We start from the raw sequence: 19,315 nt of genomic DNA, 5'->3' as shown, positions 1-19,315 counted from the left end.
ACTGCTGAACATGAGACGATCTGGAGCACCAAGTCAGTTGCAGGGGAAACCCTTCAAAAAACCAAAATTTATACCACCAGCAAGAAGTAATCCAAGTCTGAATGAAGAGATTACAAAGCTGGATCCAGATAAGCAATTGTCTGAGGTAAAAAAAAATAATAATAATATTAATTAATTAATTAATTAATTAATTAAAGGAAGCAATATAGAGAAGCATGTATTTGTAAAAAAATGCCATCTAAAGAGTTAACAGTACTTACTGCCTGTAGGAATTTTCAGTTGACAAAGTCCTACCAACGCCTTACAAATTATTATGATTTTTTAAAAAGAGGAATGACATACAGTTGGGTCCATAAAATAAAATTCTGGCAACAGTAAAAAATACCGTACCTCTGTGAGGAGAGGGGTGGAGGTTCTTGTAAAAAATAATTCTGATTAGTGTTCTTTTTTTCCTTTTAAATTGATTTTAGAGAGAGGAAGGGAGAGGGAGAGAGAGATATAAATATCAATGATGAGAGAGAATCATTGATGGGCTGCCTCCTGGATGCCCCCTACTGGGGATCAAGCCCACAACCCAGGCATGTGCCCTGGCTGGGAATTGAGCTGAGACCTCCTGGTTCATATGTTGATGCTCAACCACTGAGCCACACGGGTTGGGCTCTTTTTTTTCTTTTTTCTAATCTTCACCCGAGAATATTTTTCCATTGATTTTTAGAGAGAGTGGAAGGCGCGAGGGGGTGAGGGGAGAGAGAGAAAGAGAAACATTGATGAGAGAGACACATTGCTTGGTTGCCTCCCGCACACACCCTGACTAGGATTGGGACTCGAACCCTCAACCCAGGTATTTGCCCTTGACTGGGAATCAAACCTGTGACCTTTCAGTGCGTGGCTCACACTCTACTAGGGAGCCACACTGGCCCGGGTGATTTTTGTTCTTTTTAAAGATACCATATAAATAAATGAAAACTTTAGATAAGGCATTTTAAAGACAAGCATGTAAATAATGACTTATATCATTATTCTGGACATTTCATTTTACTTGTAAAGAGTAAATGTGCCCTGGCCACATTGGCTCAGTGGACAGAGCATTGGCCCTTGGACTGAAGGGATATGGGTTTGATTCCGGTTAAGGGCAAGTACCTCGGTTGCAGGCTTGATCCCCGGGCCCAATTGGGGCATGTGCAGGAGGCAACCAATCGATGTTTCTCTGTCTCTCCCTCTCGCTCTCCCTTCCACTCTTTCTAAAAATCAATGGAAAACATCCTTGGGTGAAGATTAACCAAAAAAAAAAAAGTAAATGCTTGAAGCAGTCTTAATATATGCTCTTTACTACTAAGAGAAGGAATTGTTTTGATCTTAGCTATATAGAAGTTAAATAGAAAATATGAAAAACAGGCAATCCACACTTCTGCTACTCTATAATTCTCTGATCTATTTATGCTATGGCGGTTAAAGTCTACTAATACATTTTTTTCTTTTTTATTGTGAGTTGTTATTTTTTTAAAAATTCAAACATACTGTGGTAGACAGAAAAATGGCTCTCTAAAAATGTCCATATCTTGCCCAGCTGGTGTGGCTCAGTGGTTGAGCATCGACCCATGACCCAGGAGGTCGTGGTTTGATTCCCAACATGGCACATGCCCGGGTTTCAAACTCAATGTACTTTAAGGGGCATGCAGGAGGCAGCCCATTGATGATTCTCTCTCATCATTGATATTTCTATCTCTTCCTTCCTCTTTCTGAAATCAATAAAAACATATTAAAAACGTCCATGTCCTAGTCCTTGGAACTTGTGAATATGTTACCTCACATGGTAGAAGGGACTTTTTTACTAAGTGATTAATGTTAAGGACCTTGAGGTGGGGTAGTTATCCTGGATTGTCTTGGTCGCCCCATATAATGGTCCTGAAAAGTAGAGGAGGGAGCCCTGGCCAGTGTGGCTTAGTCGGTTGGGCGTTGTCTCATGCACTGAAAGGTTTCTAATTTGATTCCCAGTTAGGGCATATGACCGGGTTGCAGGCTCAATCCCTAAAGGGGGGCATGCAGGGGACAGCTGATCAATGTTTCACTCTCACGTTGATGCTTCCTAAATTTGTAGCTTTTTTTTTTTAAACTTCTAGCTCTTTTTAAATTAGGTATCTGTTATGTAAAAATATGGAAAATTAGATTGAATTTCTGCATAAAATACATATTTCGTTCTTTTAGGTTGCTGCAGATAATACTCTTCTCCAATCACAAGCTGATCCCACAATATACAGTTTAAATCTTCTGCCTGCTGAAGACAGTGGCAGAGAAACGAATCACGGGGAAACATGTGCAGTGCCGGCATTTAACCTACATCATACAGGTAAGGCTGTGCTTTTTAGTCATCAGGTTTACACTTGACCAGTTTTGTTACAGTACTAGAGGCCCAATGCACGAAATTCGTGCAAGGGGCTCGGCCCTTGCAGCCCCAGCTGCCTTGTGGCCCTGCCCCCGCCTACTGGTCGTTCCAGAAGGTCGTTCCGCCGTCCAGTCTAATTAGCATATTAGCTCTTTATTACATAGGCTTATTTAAGTTGATTACTTAGAATGAATATGTACATTTGAAAGTTATTGATACAATACTACTAGATTGTTGGCAATTCAGATTTTTGTTGTCATAATTTATCTTTAATGATTGCATTACTCATGTAATTCAAATCTTGTACTTTATAATAGGTGTATGTCTAATACTGTTCATTGTAAAGGTATTGGTCAAATATGGTCTTTGCCTCAAGTACCAAAAGGTGTTTAAAGATTAAAAAAACAAATTTTCTAAAAAAACATGTTAACAATACTAAAATTGGAGAGGTGAACTTGAAATAAATGAAATTGTTAAATCATTATAGTCCATGGAGTAACTTCTGATCAGTTAGATGGGAATTATGAAGGTATATAATTGCAGTAAAAGCAAGCTCTCTCCATTCTTGAATTGAGTTAAAATAATGGCTATGGTTCTTTTTGAATCTAATAGGCCAGTATTTTTCAGATAATTAAAAAAATAGTGAAGATTGTTCACAGATGTTTATTTGGCCTTGTGAAAACCAACATCAAAACTACAGTTTTCCGCCAAAACCGGTTTGGCTCAGTGGATAGAGCGTCGGCCTGCGGACTGAAAGGTCCCAGGTTCGATTCCGGTCAAGGGCATGTACCTGGGTTGCGGGCACATCCCCAGTGGGAGATGTGCAGGAGGCAGCGGATTGATGTTTCTAGCTTTCTATCTCTCTCCCTTCCTCTCTCTAAAAAATCAATAAAATATATATTTTTTAAAAAAACTACAGTTTTCCAAATTGTATTTTATTAATTTTTGGTTGAATAAGCATATTCAGGGAGAGAGCCCCATCTGCTGGCTTGTAGAATTGTAACTGCCATCCTTAAGATACCAGTGTAAATCAACAAAAAGTGCCTTCATCGCTTAACCCTTTTCAAGGAAGTTTTTTTTTTTAAATATTTTTATATTTTTTTTATTGATTTCAGAGAGGAAGGAAGAGAGAGATAGAAAGATCCATGATGAGAGAGAATCATGGATTGGCTGCCTCCTGCAAGTTCCCCGCTGGGGATCGAGCCCACAACTTGGGCATATGCCCTTGACTGGAATCAAACCTGGGACCTTTCGGTTCGCCGGCCGACGCTCTATCCACTGAGCCAAACCGGCCAGGGCTTCAAGGAAGTTCTTGAGCTTGGTGATGATTAATTTTACCTATAAATGGTTCATTTCTTGGTGGGGCAGAAAGGAATTTTGTATTTCCCCAATTGGCCAGAATCATTGGTACCATTTATGCTCCTCAGAACTTAAAAGTGGGGAAGGACTTTTGGAGCTGGTACCAATTCAGGGAGATTTGTAAAAACAGCTCTGGGCATGGCAGTGTAGCTGCTGCCATGTTTCACTGATTTGCTCTCATTTCTTCCTACCTTACTTTCTCCCTCTTTTCTTCTATCTTTGTTAGATGAATGTCCTATTTGCCCAGTCTTTCATCTCTGCTGTCAGGCCTGTGGCAGATACTGATCCATGCATGCCTGTTTTTTTGTTTTTGTTTTTTCTATCATGGTAACTAATATCTTCCCAAGCGAATGATATTTAGACTCTACAGTATGTTATATTCCTTGTTACTGGTTTGGCGTTTCATTTGTGTTCTATGGTTTCTTATTCTCTTCCCTGCTAACTATGAGAAGAGAGTTAAGAGTTAAGATAAACTGAAGAGTTTACTTAATTTACTCAACCTTTAATCCCTTAATCCTTCTCCGATTTAATGCATTTACTGGACTGGGGAACCTGTGCCAACCTCCTGACACCCCCCTGCCTATCGTTCAGAGAGAGAGGTTAATTGGGGAAAAGAGCACTGTAAGAAGCATCTTGCTTTCTATAGTGATTGCTGAAGAGAGATGTTGCATATAGAAAAGCACGGAGCCCTAGCTGGTTTGGCTCAGTGGGTAGAGTGTCTGGAAGGACGCCTGGTCTAATTAGCATATTACGCTTTTATTATTATAGATGTGTGTGTGTATGTGTATGTACGTACATATATAGATATATGTTTTTATTTCAGAGAGAGGGAAGGGAGAGAACAGTAGAAACATCAACAATGAGAATCTTCAATGGGCTGCCTCCTGCATGTCCCCTACTGGGGGTTGAACCTGTAATCCAGGCATGTGCCCAGACCAGGAATCGAACCATGACCTCCTGGTTCATGGGTTGACACTCAGCCACTGAGCCACAATGGGCAGGGAAAAAATTCACCATTTTAACCATTTTAAAGTGTGCAAGTCAGTGGCATTTAGCACATTTACAGTGTTTTGCAACCATTACAATATCTAGTTTCAGAACATTTTCATCACACTAAAAGCAATCCCAGGGCCAATTAATCAGTCAACTCATCATTCCCCACTCTCTTCCCAGCTCTGGTAACCACTAATCTGCTTTCGGTCTCTATGGTTTTGCCTGTTTTGGACATTTCATATGAATAGAATCCTACAATATATAGTTCCTTGTGACCTTTTTAAAAAAAAAAAAAAAGATAGGTAATGAATGCACATGGTAAAAAATTCAGAAGTCGTGAAGAATACACTAATAGTAAGAAGTCCTCTTTCCCTGATCCTTCGCCATCTAGTTTCTTTCTCCAGAGGCAACCAGTTACCAGTATTTGGGTATCTATGAGATATTTTGTACATTTGGAAACATTTGTATGTAATATATTTTCCCCATATAAATTATTGTTCACTAGCTGCACTGTTCTATATTTTGCATTTTTACTGTAACAGTCTATCTTTGAAATCTTTTTGTCAGTACATTTAGAACTACCTCTTTCTATTTAAAAACTACATAATATCCTATTGTATGGATTTGCCAAGTATATTTAACCAGAGCCTTATTGGATTGCTTAGCTTTTTTGTTATTACAAACAAAGCTATAGTGAATATACAGTATATATATTTTTGTTTTTTATTGATTAAGGTATTACATATGTGTCCTTATCCCCCCATTGCCCCCTCACCCCCCTGGTGTCTGTGTCCATTGGTTAGGCCTATATGCATGCATACAAGTCCTTTGGTTGATTTCTCCCCCTTACTCACACCCTCCCCTACCTTCCCTCTGAGGTTTGACGGTCTAATCAAATATCTGTGTGTTATAAACATAGGTAAGACTATATCAATAGGGTAAATACATTGGAGTAGGGTGCTGGTCTCAAGGTGTGTGCATTTGTCATTTTGACGGATAATGATGAATTGCCTTCTGAAGATACTGCAACTTTATATTCCCACCAGCAATGTATGAACAGTGCATATGTCATTTATTGTGATGCTCAAGCCATATGAAAGTACATACAGGCATACCTCGTTTTATTGCACTTTGTTTTATTGGGCTTTGCAAATAATGTGTTTTACAAATTGAAGGTTTCTGGCAACCCTGTATTGAGCAGTTCTGTTGATTCCATTTTTCAATAGTATTTGTTCACTTTTGTGTCTCTGGGTCACATTTTGGTAATTCTCACAATATTTCAGAATTTTTCATTACTGTTATACTTGTGATTTGTGATCAGTACAAATTGTCAGTTACAGCCCTAGCTGGTTTGGCTCAGTGGGTAGAGTGTCAGCCTGTGGACTGAAGGGTCCCAGGTTCGATTCTGGTCAAGGGCACATGCCCCGTTGCAGGCTCAATCCCCAGTAGGAGGTAGCCGATCAATGATTCTCTCTTAATGATGTTTCTATCTCTCTCTCCCTCTCCCTTCCTCTTGGAAATCAATAAAAAAATATTTTTAAAAATGGTCAGTTATAAAATAGTAATAAAGTATAGTCAATATTGTAATAACTATGTATGGTGACAGGTGGGTACTAGACTTACCAGGGAAATCACTTTGTAAATTGTAAGTCTGAGTACTATGCTGTACACCTGAAACTAATATAATATTGAATGTCAACTGTAATTATAAAACAAAAACAAACTTGATGTGATAGTGTTCTATTTCTGCCCCTAACAAAAGGAATTGGCTTATCTGAACTGGCCAGTCTGGAGGCCTCTGGGCTCCTACTCTGAAAGACCCAACTCCTCGAGGACATAGGTTACATAGGTTACCGATTACGTAGGGCAAAGTCACAAGGCACCAAGGGCTAGCGGTTAGGGGGTTCAGGGTCATAGTAGGAGCTGATTGGTCAGAGGCGAGATAAGGGTAATAAATCATTCCTTCAGGTCTTAGGACAACTCCCAGGTCAGCTGGGTGTCCAGAACTACTTTCAGGAACAAGTAACCAAGAGAGTTTTCCTGCCTTAGGGCTCAGGAGCTGTTATCTTTAGCCTGCCAGGGGATTAAACCTTGGGGTGATCATTACTCAGAACTGGGCTATTGTCTTCTGCTGTCTCAGGAGTCAAGGATCATCAGGGCAGTGAAGTTAGCTGAGAGAGAGAAGAAAAATATGATGGCTTTAAAACTACAGTTTAAATCAAATCAGAATTATACAGCTCCTCAGTGATGTGGCCTTAGCCTAATTTGAATTAAGTATGGTAAACAGAGGGCTTCAGGCAGATACCCCTTAAGTCCCACTCTTTCTGATTTGCCTAGCAAGAATTTGCCTGCCAGGTATGTTCCCCTCCTCCCCAACTACCTGTAAATCCTCCATTTTTCTGAAATCTAATATTCCCTTCCATCCCCTTTCTCCTTTGTCCAAAATGTCTTATATACCCAGTGTTGCCTCACTGTCTTTGGAATTTTCATACCTCTGAAATTACCCATGCACATATATTAAAACGTTTTCTTCTGTAAAAACAATAAAATAAAATAAAAATTGGCTGGTATGCTCAGTGGTTGAGCATCAACCTATGAACCAAGAGTCATGGTTCGATTCCTAGTCAGGGGACCTGCTTGGGTTTTGGTCTCTATCCCCAGTGTGGGGCATGCAGGAGGAAGCTGATCAATGATTCTCTCTCATTATTGGTGTTTCCATCTCTCTCTCTCTCTCTCTCTCTCTCTCTCTCTCTCTCTCCCTCTCCCTCTCCCTCTCCCTCTCTCCCTCTCTCCCTCTCTCCCTCTCTCCCTCTCCCTCTCCTTTCCTCTCTGAAATCAGTAAAAATACATTTAAAAAAAGAAATCTGTCTTTCATTTTAATGCTGCCTAATGTAGACTATAGTATTGTAAAAAATAATATAAATGGAGCCATTTCAAAATGGAGTTGTAGCTGTCATCCCAGAGGAACTGCCTTGCCTGTATGTCTTAGTCCTCAAATCTTTGGAATGTTAAAACTGGGCAAAACAATATTTAATCTGAGCCTAAAGCAACATTGTGTTCCACAGAACTATTTGCAAAGATAACAAGAGAGCAGTTATTATGACTACTGTACTGAAAATTAAAGACATTTTTAAGAATCAGCATCATTCTATTAGCTTATCTGTATCTACAGAAATTCCTTCCTTAGCTTATTAGCACCCTTGATTCTATTCATGTAATTATTCCCCTTTTCTGCCTCATAAATACCCCTTGCCTTCACCTCCTAATTGGAAGACTTTGGGTTTCTGTCTGAATCACTGCTTCCGGAATAGCTATTGTTTTGATCCTCAAGTAAATACTTGTTGTCTCTCATTTTGCTAATTTATTTTTAGGTTAACAGTTTTGGAAGGTTTTACAAATGTAAAATATTAATGGATTTTCCCAGATCGATGTCCAGAATGCCACTTTACACGCCCATCAACAGTACTGAAGAGTGCTCTTTGCCCTGCCCCCTTATCTGCTCTTGACATTTTCAGACTTTAAGAATTTTGCCAATCTTATGGAAGAAAGTCATTTTTACTATACATTTCTTTGATAATTTGGTGAGATTGAATGGTTTTTCATATTTTTATTAGTATTTTGTTTCTTAATATCTGCATTTCCCCCCCCAAAATAACAAAATATTATTTAAAGATAGTATATATCTTATATTCTTGTTTTTCTTTGCATATCTGTGGTCAGGTTGCTGGGATGAGTCAATTTTCAATTCCCATCTCTATGGACAATAATCATTACTATTTACAACAATTTATTGAGCAATAAAACTGACCAAAGGCAGTGAAAAGCTAGAACTACTAACAAATCAGACTACTCAGTAGGGTATGCCAGACAACACACCTTGCATTCCATAGTGAAACCCAAAATATGTCCAAAATGTGGTTGGGTCTGAGTTCTTTGTCTCATAAAACTGAAGAATGGATTCAGGGACAAAAATGGTGGGAAGAAAACAGAATTTATTGGCGGGGGATGGGGGAACAAAGCTTTTGGGAGGAGATATGTGGACTTCCTGCTGCAAGACAGCAGGAAGAGGGCCCCAAATGGGTTACCCATTTAAGCTATTTGTTTAGGGCAGTGATGGCGAACCTTTTGAGCTCGTTGTGTCAGCATTTGGAAGAACCCTAACTTAACTCTGGTGCCGTGTCACATAGAGAAATTTTTTGATCTTTGCAACGATAGTAAAACAAAGACTTATATTTTTGATATTTATTTTATATATTTAAATGCCATTTAACAAAGAAAACTCAACCAAAAAATTGAGTTTGCGTGTCACCTCTGACATGTGTGTCATAGGTTCGCCATCACTGGTTTAGGGGATGTTTATATACTCTGTTAGCTTCTGATTGGTCCCTTTAAGGCAGCGGTTCGCAGCCTGTGAGTCGGGACCCCTTTGGGGGTCAAACAACCCTTTCACAGGGGTCACCTAAGACCATCAGAAAACACATATATAATTACATATTGTTTTTGTGATTAATCACTATGCTTTAATTATGTTCAATTTGTAACAATGAAAATACATCCTGCATATCAGATATTTACATGACGATTCATAACAGTAGCAACATTACAGTTATGAAGTAGCAACGAAAATAATTTTATGGTTGGGGGCCACCACATGAGGGAACTGTATTAAAGGGTCGCGGCATTAGGAAGGTTGAGAACCACTGCTTTAAGGAATTCTGGCAATATCCAATTATATCAAAGTTCAAGTTTCCACCTGTGGGAGGACCTGATTAAGGACTGCCACTTCAGGTCCCAGGTGACATCACTGTTCCCACCTGGCCAGGTCAAGGGTCAAGTTTTCCCAGCCCAGCCGGGTTTTGCCTCCATGTCTGACTTCCTTTCCTCCTATCTCCATGTGGTCCCTGTCTGCGTACCTAGTCCTCTCTTTCATTAGAACACCCAGCAGTCTTTCCCTTTTTCCCCGATGGATCCACATTGAAAACTTCTTGCACATTGTGTGGCTCATATGAGAACTCAATACATTTAATTTGCTTTTCTCTATTGAAAGAAAGAAAAACAAGGAATTGAAATTTTACGGTGTTTCTGCAGAACTACAGCTTCCTGAATAGGGGCTGTATCAGGTAGATTCACCTTTGTTTTGCTTGGGCCTGGCACAGTGCTTGGGAGGATTTTTAATGGCTGTTCAGTAATTGTTTGGTTGAATGGAACTGTGTTCAAATATGTTCTAACTCATTCTTTTATCTGGATAAACATATATATCAGGAGAAAATAAGCTTATTTTGCTTACATTGTTATTTACCATATTTTCAGACAGGGATTAGAAAATATATTCTAAGCATGTGAACTGGTAGCCTTGCAAATGGCTGTTTGCTTTAGTAGTTGAGATTGTGTGAGTACAGTTAAATGAAAATCCCACCCCTTAATAATAGCAAAATAGTGATTTTGTTGTGTGCAGTCTTAAGGCGAGATTATGCTGTTTTCACTGTGGATGGTGATTTTTACGCATGATAGAGCAGGCTAGCATATTCACATATGTTACAGCTAGAATAATACATTGCTTTAAAAACCTTTTTTTATCTGTTTTTTAGATTCATTGTTTGACAAAAATTTATTCTTAAGTAACTGAAAAACACACACACCGCAGTGGATACTGTGGATTGTAAAATGAAGGAGAAGCTTAGCTTTACTGTGGAGTCTGAGTCTGGGTGTAACCTAACTAGCTAGACGATATGCAATTCTTGATTGACAGCAGGACCAGCATTATGCAGATTTTGTAAGAGAGAATAGCAGCTCAGAAACCGTGGGCCTTGCTCAGTTAGGAATCACTACATTCACCACTCATGTTAGTTTTTATTTTTCTGTCTACTGGATTTGTAAACAAACAGGACAAAACAGTTCCTCTTTTGTTTTTATTAAAGTGATACTGCAGTGCAGTTTCAGTATCAGCTAAGCATACATATGTGGAAATCTGATATTCTCACCAAATTAGCTAATTTTTAGCTGTGTTCCATGCTTATCTCTAGACCGTTGTTTTAAATCCTATCTTGAGCTGCTCTCTTTATACACAAGTGTGTTTTGCCTGTGCCTTCCTGCCTGTTTCAGTGAGAAGCTTTATGTAGGTCAGGCTTGGCTTAAGCAGATTTCCTGAACCTGCGTCAGCTTAAGCTGGAGGAATTTTAATAAACCCTCCCCTGTAGGCGTGGGCCTAAATGAGGCTAGCCTAGTTAAGCCTGATCTTTTTCCGTTTGTGAAAAGAGCTGAGCAGAGCTGAAGGCTGCATGGTGGTTTCAGAAACTGCTTCCTTAATTTGAGACAAGAACAATGGTAGGAAAGGCTAGATCTTCCAATTTTACCTTATCTGAAAAGCTTGATTTGCTAAAACTTGTGAAGCCATATGTGAAAATCCTCGAAGAACACACTAATAAGCATTCAGTAATAGTGGAAAAGAATAGATGTTGGGATATCATAGCAGTTAACTATAATGCAATTGGAGTAGACCGCCCTCCTCGAACAGCGCAGGGCCTGCGCACCCTTTACAAAAGGCTCAAAGAATATGCCAAACAGGAGCTATTGCAGCAAAAAGATACCCAATCAGATTTAAAAAGCAGTATTTCTGAGCCAACCAAGAAAGTTATGGAGATGATTCCCCAGATTTCCAGTCTTTGCCTGGTAAGAGACAGGAACCACATACAAAGGTAAGCTTTATTTTATTTTGTTGTGGAAAATTATGGCGCCTCCTATCTATTGGGCTCTGGCTTAGTTGTGACAGAGATATGCATAGTAAGCATCCCCACACGGGAGCAATGAATAGTGTCTTTGTTTTGCGTTCTAAAAAAAGAAAAGTGAGGCTATAAGGAATTTTCCTGCTGCATTTCATTTAAGTCACTTTTATTGTCTTCCCTTCCCCCTTCCCTCCTTCTGTAGTTCCTAAAAAGTAAAGATTAGGGAGGAATAATTGGGATGAAATTTGTGACATCTGTTCATAAACTTTTTAAGCTTTAAAATTAAATTATGTAATTAGCTGAGAGAGAGACCTTTTAAGATTTCATTTAAGGTTACATTTCATTGGAATTTTCAGTTTCATAGAAAGTTAGTTGCAGGAGAAATGGAACCCTTGCTTGTATGTGAAATTGTCACTGTCTCCACTTATTGAATATTCTTTGAGCTAAAAAACTAAAATCAATAATTAAGTAAACTTATTAATGGTATTATTGCATATGTTAAGACAGTTTAAGTTATTTTTATAACATTTAAAATAAACACAAGGAAAGGAATTAATGCCTAATTAGGGATTCAGGTTACTTAATAAAATCTAAAGTTTTTGTGTATTAATGGTATAGTTTCACATTGATCGTGGGTCACATAGGAAAGGACAGGTTTTCACAAATTGCTTTGCAAGGATATCAAACTATGCATTTTAATATACCAATAAGAGCAACTGGTTTCATAAAGTGTTAGAAACATTTTGTTGTTTTTAAATTTATGCTCTACATAACTACTTGCCTTGGAATCTTAAAAACTATTACCTTACTACTGATTCAAATTTTAACCCCTGGGAAAAGATAAAAATGGTAGCTACATTTTTCTGAGCCATTTAGGGTAATTTAAACAAGTTGTAAACTTCTTGTTAGTTGAGAGACCTTTCAAATAAAGCTTTACAATGTGCTTTTCTATTAGTGGGAGAGTCATTATATAAGCACATTTATTGATTACCTATGAAATCTTTTTGAAGTTAGGAGAGAAACAGGGAAAAGAACCTTTTAACCAAACATATTTGTTACTTTGATAATTTACTGGGATCATTTTCTGAGCCAAGCTTCTTACCATCTACTGCTTATTTCTAGTTGATAGCATAGTAAAAAAAATACCACTAGTGGGAATCCAGGACATGGATACACAATGTATTAACTTATGAGGCCACTGCTTAAAATGTTCACTGAGATGACAAATGATTAAATCCTAACATGCTGGATGTCAGAAACCTCCACAGTAAGACTGTTTTATACTGTGTTAGTTATTACTTTTTCTCCTCAAACCATAAGAAAAGTTGCTTCTGCGTTACAGGTATAAAACCATCTTTTGGGTATTAAGTATAGACTTTTGTAATTTGAAAACTACACATGGGAACTATAGTTTCAGTTAGTTGCATATTTTAAAAACTGAGTATAGAAGAGAAATAAGATAAAAGTATCTTTATATTTTGACCATTTGCAGTGTATGTATGTAACATACAATCTTTTGGGACATTTCTCTGATAAAAAGAATTAATTGATTCATGTATTTTTATACCTACTATTTAAACAATAACAATTTTTCATATTTTAAAGTGAAGAATATTAGAAATAAGCCATTTTAATGCTTGCTTATGTTAGTGTCTACATTGTCATTTTTCATATTAGTGTTTTCATGTAATATATTGATATATTTAATGTGCTTATACTTATTTGACATCATCTTGAATCTTGATAATTATCTCACAAGTTTATAATTATTCTATTATTTTAATTATGCTTCTGTATAAACATGCCTGCTAATCTTACCAGTCTCTCCATTCTTAGTAAGGAAAATCTTACTGTTTATATTATTTAATATATTTTAAAAATATACACATATTTGGTTAGGCTATCTCTGTAACACATTGATTTATGTCTTTATTTTTACTTCTCTCGAATATCAAATTATATTTTGTGTTTTTGTAACACAATTGATTCTTACAATCCATATTTCTAAATTTTAGAAACCCTTCTGTTTATCATTTTTGTGACTTTCTCTAAAACATTTTTTATATGATGACCTTACTTATAATGTTTCCACTAAAATGGAATAGAATATTCCAGATATAAGGCATATTTTTAATTTACATGAGAGTATAATGTATATGTCTAATTGTATTATACTCTATTATTGTACATATTAATTTGGAATAGTTATTGTGTAAATTTTTTAAATTTAACCTGAAGTTTTAATATTTATCCATTATAGGTTTTAGAGATGTTAATAAAAGTAAATCTTACCAATTTGATTTACATTTATATTCTATCATTTTGCTTTCAAAAATCATAAGATGATAGCCCAACCAGTTTGGCTCAGTGGTTGAGCATTAACCCACAAACCAGGAGGTAACGGTTCAATTCCTGGTCAGGGTACATGCTGGGGTTGCGAGCTTGGTCCCCAGTGAGTGCATGCAGAAGGCAGCCAATCGATGATTCTCTCTCATCATTGATGTTTCTCTCTCTCTCTCCTTCTCTCTCTTCCTCTCTGAAATCAATAAAAATATTTTTTAACATAAAATAAAATTATAAGATGACAAAAGAAGTTATGAAAATGGATGAATTTATATAATCTACAAATAGGTTTTTTATAGCATACTATATATTTCATTTGTATCCCTTAGACAAACATCTGATATTATTGACAATTTAATGCCATTAGTAAGTGACATAGGGGGATTTTAAATTTTTTTCTAAGTTCTACTTAAACTATGCTACTTATCATTTGTGAAATGTTCTGTAAGTAATGTTAATATAGCACTTCCATTAATATTCTAATAATCTCTTTCCCTTTCTAATTTTTATTTTTAAGTAAGGCAGAAGCAAAAATTTAAAAATACCCCTCAAGAAACAGGATTATATATTCTTAACAGCTTCATGGTATAACTGAAATAATTTTTTTAAAAACAGAACTTTAAGGTACATTATATTTACATAATACAATATTAATAAACTATGCTAAAACTGTGGATGCCTGTACAGTTTTATGGAAATGACATGTAAATTTAATGAACTTTCAATGTATTGTATACAGCCTAATTAAAAACATTACACTAATATAACCGTTTTATCTATATTTAATCATGCCACATATGATGAGCACCTACCAGGTTTCAAGTATAGTCGTATGCTAGGTGCTGGGGACGTAGTGGTCAGTATAACCCTTGGCCGGTTAACCTTACCAATGGTCGAGAGACGGAGAGAACAACTGAGTCTGTGGTTTAGAGTAGGTGAGGTTAAGCACCATTGCACCTGAAATTAGATAGTTAGGATGACCCTGATGGCATCTGAAGCCATACACAGTCTTGATTTTTTTCTTTCTTTTGACAAATGCAGAAAACATTGCTTCTCATAGATACCCTTCCAGTATCCTCCTAGAAGTCTTGGAACTTGGTGATTTTTAGATCAGTCCAGGAGAGCAGAAGCAGATCAGGGGCAAAGGGATAGGGACAGCAAGGCCCAGAATACAATTAAAGAACGTCAGGCTTGTAGGAGCAATTGGTGTCTCTTTGAAACCATTAAAAATGGCTTTTCTTTTTTACTTACCTCATTGTCATTTGTGTCGTACTTATAATTTCGTGTTCTTTTAAGAACCATATTTTAAAGTTAAGGATGGGAAATAACATATATGTATATGTTATTAAAATCCTAAATTTAGTCACTCACTTTCAATTTGTTATTCTAAGGGTTAAATTTTTTTCATAATTTTCTGTATAGCTTTAAAGCTTAATAATGTAATGTACATTAAACATGAAATTATGGTGTAAATATACTCTTGTCTTCATTTGATTTACATTTTATAATGCTTTTTTGTGTGCTATAGTGCAAACTTGGCTGAGGAGGCACAGGCTGGTACCAGTTCACTACAGGTAATGTTGGATCAGCATCCAGTTGCTATTACAGTGGAGGTGAAGCAAGAAGAAGACATTAAGCCCCCTCCTCCACTGGTTTTAAATTCGGAACAGAGTTATACTTTAGAGCAAAGAGAAGAACATGAATTAGTACATGTTATGGACAGATCTGTGTCGCCGTCACTTTCCTCTGTTGACATGAGAATGACATCGTCTCCATCTTCCATCCCAAGGAGAGATGACTTTTTTCATCATGAGTGTGGGGGACACTTTAGGTCACAATTAGGGTATGATCCTCAGATTCTGCAAATGCTGAAAGAGGAGCATCAGATAATTTTAGAAAATCAAAAAAATTTTGGATTATATGTTCAGGAGAAGAGGGATGGATTGAAAAGAAGGCAGCAGCTAGAAGAAGAGCTGCTACAAGCAAAAATTGAAGTGGAGAAGCTGAAAGCAATTTGCTTACGGCATGATCTGCCTGAATATAATAGTTTCTAAATTTTTTTCAGTTTCACAATATGATAATTTTAATTTTGGCCAAGTTACTTTATCTTGGGAATGTCTTAAAGCAGAATATGTATTATAATGTATCGTTAATCTCTATTATGAAAAAAACTTTTGACATTTTTTAAATAATTTAATTATCTTTTGATATATATTATAATTTTTTGATTGTATGGCATGGTTTTATTTTTTTGTCTCCTGTTTTTTTTTTCCTAATAAGTTTAATTGTTGACTTACAAAAGATGTTATATTTTGATCATTAAAATATAACATACATAATTATATACACAAACACATAAGTAGTCTTTCAAAGCTCTATCTTCAACATTTTAAATCAGAGCTTTGAAAAGCTGTAGTTCACGGTTTTTAATTCAGTCTAATTTAGAACCAATACTAGCCCAATAACAGGAAGCTTGTCTTTATGACATTGATTTTTATGCTTTCATTTTTTGAAGGAGTAAGTCCTATGACTTTAGTGGTGGAAAGTATTTGGAGATCACTTTTTACCCCCTTTTCAATTTAGAAGCTAATAAAACTGAGATCCAGAAAGAACTCAATGACTTACTTGATATAACAAAGCTATTTATGGCAGAGCAAGGACCAGCACTGCGTTTTTGTTTGTAATTTCCCCCCCTACTATTCCATAGAAATAAAGATTCATTAAAGCTAACCTCCATATTAAAAAAAATTGGAGGTGCTTATTTTATTAAAATAGTTTTTAAAGATTGGGAGGTTATGAAATCAGGGGAATTGTATCAATTATCCCCATCCCCCACCCACCTTTTTTTTTTTTTTGCCAGAAAAATAAGATAATCTCTTGGAGTTATTATATATCTTGGCTGTAAGATTTAATGTTTTAATTCACTTTTAATGTCTTATTCTGGAAAAGATTTCACAGTAAAAATTTTAATGAACAAAATTAAAATTTTACATAGATTAGAAGTAGCAAAAAGTATGTTTATAGTTTATGATATAATCTGTAATGTTTTTTTAAATATTGCTATTTTAGTATTTGTGGAAATAAAACTTTCATTCTTAAAGCACACATATTAAATTTAAGTTAAATCTTTAGTATGTATATTACTTACCGATTTCTATTTTTGCTAGAGCTTTGTTGAGGAAGGATTTTTAAGCCAAGCTTTAGAATGGGTAGGCAGAATTTTAGCAGTACAGTGGGGAAAGGACATTTAAGTCAAAGTGAGCAGCATGAAAAAAGGCCTAGAGAATGGGGAGAAGTGGATCATCGTGTACAAGCACAAATACAGTACTAAACCAGATGATTGTACATGAGTGTAGGGGGCCCATTAAGATAGTGGTAATCTTAAGACATCTTCCTTGACTGTAGCTACTGTTTAGTTCCTGGAGACTTTTTACATGCACAATAAGCCAGAGATCCGCATTTTATGTGAAAAATTTTCCAATTTTAAAATGTTGCAAATAATTTTAAAATGTTTAAAACACTACACTGACAAAACATGTGAGTGGATGTCATTCAGCCTGTGGGCTTCCTTTGTGGCCTTAGGAGTAGAGCAATGGTTCACCAAGAGTAGATCCTGACCAGTAGTATCAGCATCACTTCAGAACTTGTGAGAAATGTAAATTCATGCCTTTTGAATTAGAAACTTTGGAGGTGTTGTCCAGCAATATTTTCATAAACCCTCAGTTTGAGAACCACTAGACAATATTTTGGAACTTAGCTTGGTGCCTAAATCATATTAGATTCTCAAAAAATTTTGTTAAAAGAGGAGTAAAAGTGAGTTAAGGGATATCAATTTGGAAGGTGGTTGGTGCCAGATTATAGATTACATTAAAAACTATTTTTAGCCCTGGCCTGGTAGCTCAGTTGGTTTGAGGGTCCTCCTAATAAGCCTAGGTTGCAGGTTCGATCCCCTGTCAGGGTACATACAAGAATCAACCAATGAATGCATAAATAAGTATAATAACAAATTGATGTTTTTTTCTCTTTCCCCCTTCCTCTCTCTCTCTCTCTAAAATTAATAAATAAAAAGTAAACTTTTTAAGGAATCAGACATGAATGTAAAATGGGAAGTCATTGAAGGCTTTTGATTAGGGGGATATAAATTAGAGTTCTAAGTTAGTGTTATAATAGCATCTTGTAGTGAGAGTAAAGGAAATCTGAAATTTAGGTTATGGCTATAGAAATAGAAATAATAAAATAAAGTGGACAGTTAGGATATTATTTTAGCTTGTTGATTGCTTAATTTCATTGACATTTTATATCTGCTATTAGATTTAAATATTTTATACAAATGCCTTGGATATATAATATGATATATCATTTTGACAATTTCATCATCTTTAATCTGTACTATGACTTCTTTGAGTCTAATAAATTTTATAATTGTAATTTGAGGTAATGTTTTTACAATATAATTCTAGAAAATGCATTCTTATAATAGTTTAACTTTTTGAGATTATTGAAAGCAAATTACTGTATATAAAGTAATTCATATTACAGTCTCAGCATGTACTACTCAGAACTGATGATGAATGTTTAATTTGAATATTTACTCTGTGCAGCTAAATCAGAGTTTTCCAAAATATGTCCTGTGAGAATTAATTCTGTGAGTTGTTTCTAGGAAAGAGTTTTGTGTTAAAAAAAAGTACAACATGCATCTTTTTTGTGTAATTAGGTTCTAAAATTAGTGTTGAAGGTAAACATGTGTATACAAAATTGCCCTTGGAAGTTCTTTTGCTGCCCATAAGTTGTAAACATAGTCTGCTACTGTCAGATTTTCTCCAGTATTGGTCAAGATGGTTGTTGCCATCCTATATCTTTTCCTACCCACATGAACTTAAATGGTACATTGTAGGTTTTTTATTTTATTTTATTTTATTTATAATTCTTTTTTTCTCCTTTATTTTCCAATGGGGGTACATTGTTATTTTTACAACTTATGATTTTCTAAATGAGGTATTTATAATGACATCCTGAAAGGTAATGAAGCTCTTTCATTTCTAAAGATATTAGCAGATTTCTTAAAATATTCAAATCAAGTATTTTTATGTATAATAATGAGACATCAACTTGGAGTTCCTTCATTTTTGAAAGATTCACTCTATCCTTTGCATTTTTACTTATATAAAAATGTTTAAAATGTTTCCATGTGCCTTCTTTTAGAGTAATGTCAAATTTAAATAGACATGTTTAAATCATTTAGAGTGTGATAAAATGTATTTAATATATATTGTTGATGATCATGGTTAAATGTTTTAATTCATGTTCTTTTAAATACAAGGTAATACATTATACTGATTTGTGTGCTCGTTTTGTGTCATAAGACAAAGAATTCAGTACTGTTGAGGTAAAATTTTATGATGAGGCATAATTGAAATAAATTTATATAGGATTGTGTTATAGTAGATATCAAATGTACCATGTCTAAATATCATAACATATTTATTTTTCAAATATTAAGATCCACAAATTCTCA

The 19,315-nt window shown here is 35.7% G+C and overlaps 1 protein-coding gene across 2 annotated transcripts in view; it reads left to right on the top strand.

Moving 5' to 3' along the window:
- Positions 1-19,315, top strand: part of RAD54B (RAD54 homolog B) — a gene marked incomplete at its 5' end in the record, with an annotated part of 49,429 nt that continues 30,114 nt past the window's right edge. The window contains 2 exons of one of the 2 annotated variants that reach the window (XM_081111761.1): positions 1-145; positions 2,206-2,347. In XM_081111761.1, coding sequence (XP_080967887.1) covers positions 11-145; positions 2,206-2,347 — 277 coding nt within the window. Of the gene's footprint in view, positions 146-2,205; positions 2,348-11,056; positions 11,431-15,328; positions 15,433-19,315 lie in introns of those variants that run through there. The other variant, XM_081111760.1, reaches the window with a different exon arrangement.

The sequence above is a fragment of the Myotis nattereri genome (assembly GCF_964212035.1).
Source record: "Myotis nattereri genome assembly, chromosome: 17".
NCBI lineage: Eukaryota > Metazoa > Chordata > Mammalia > Chiroptera > Vespertilionidae > Myotis > Myotis nattereri.
Note: the sequence above shows the minus strand (reverse complement) of the source record. Positions and strands in the feature narration are given on the sequence as shown.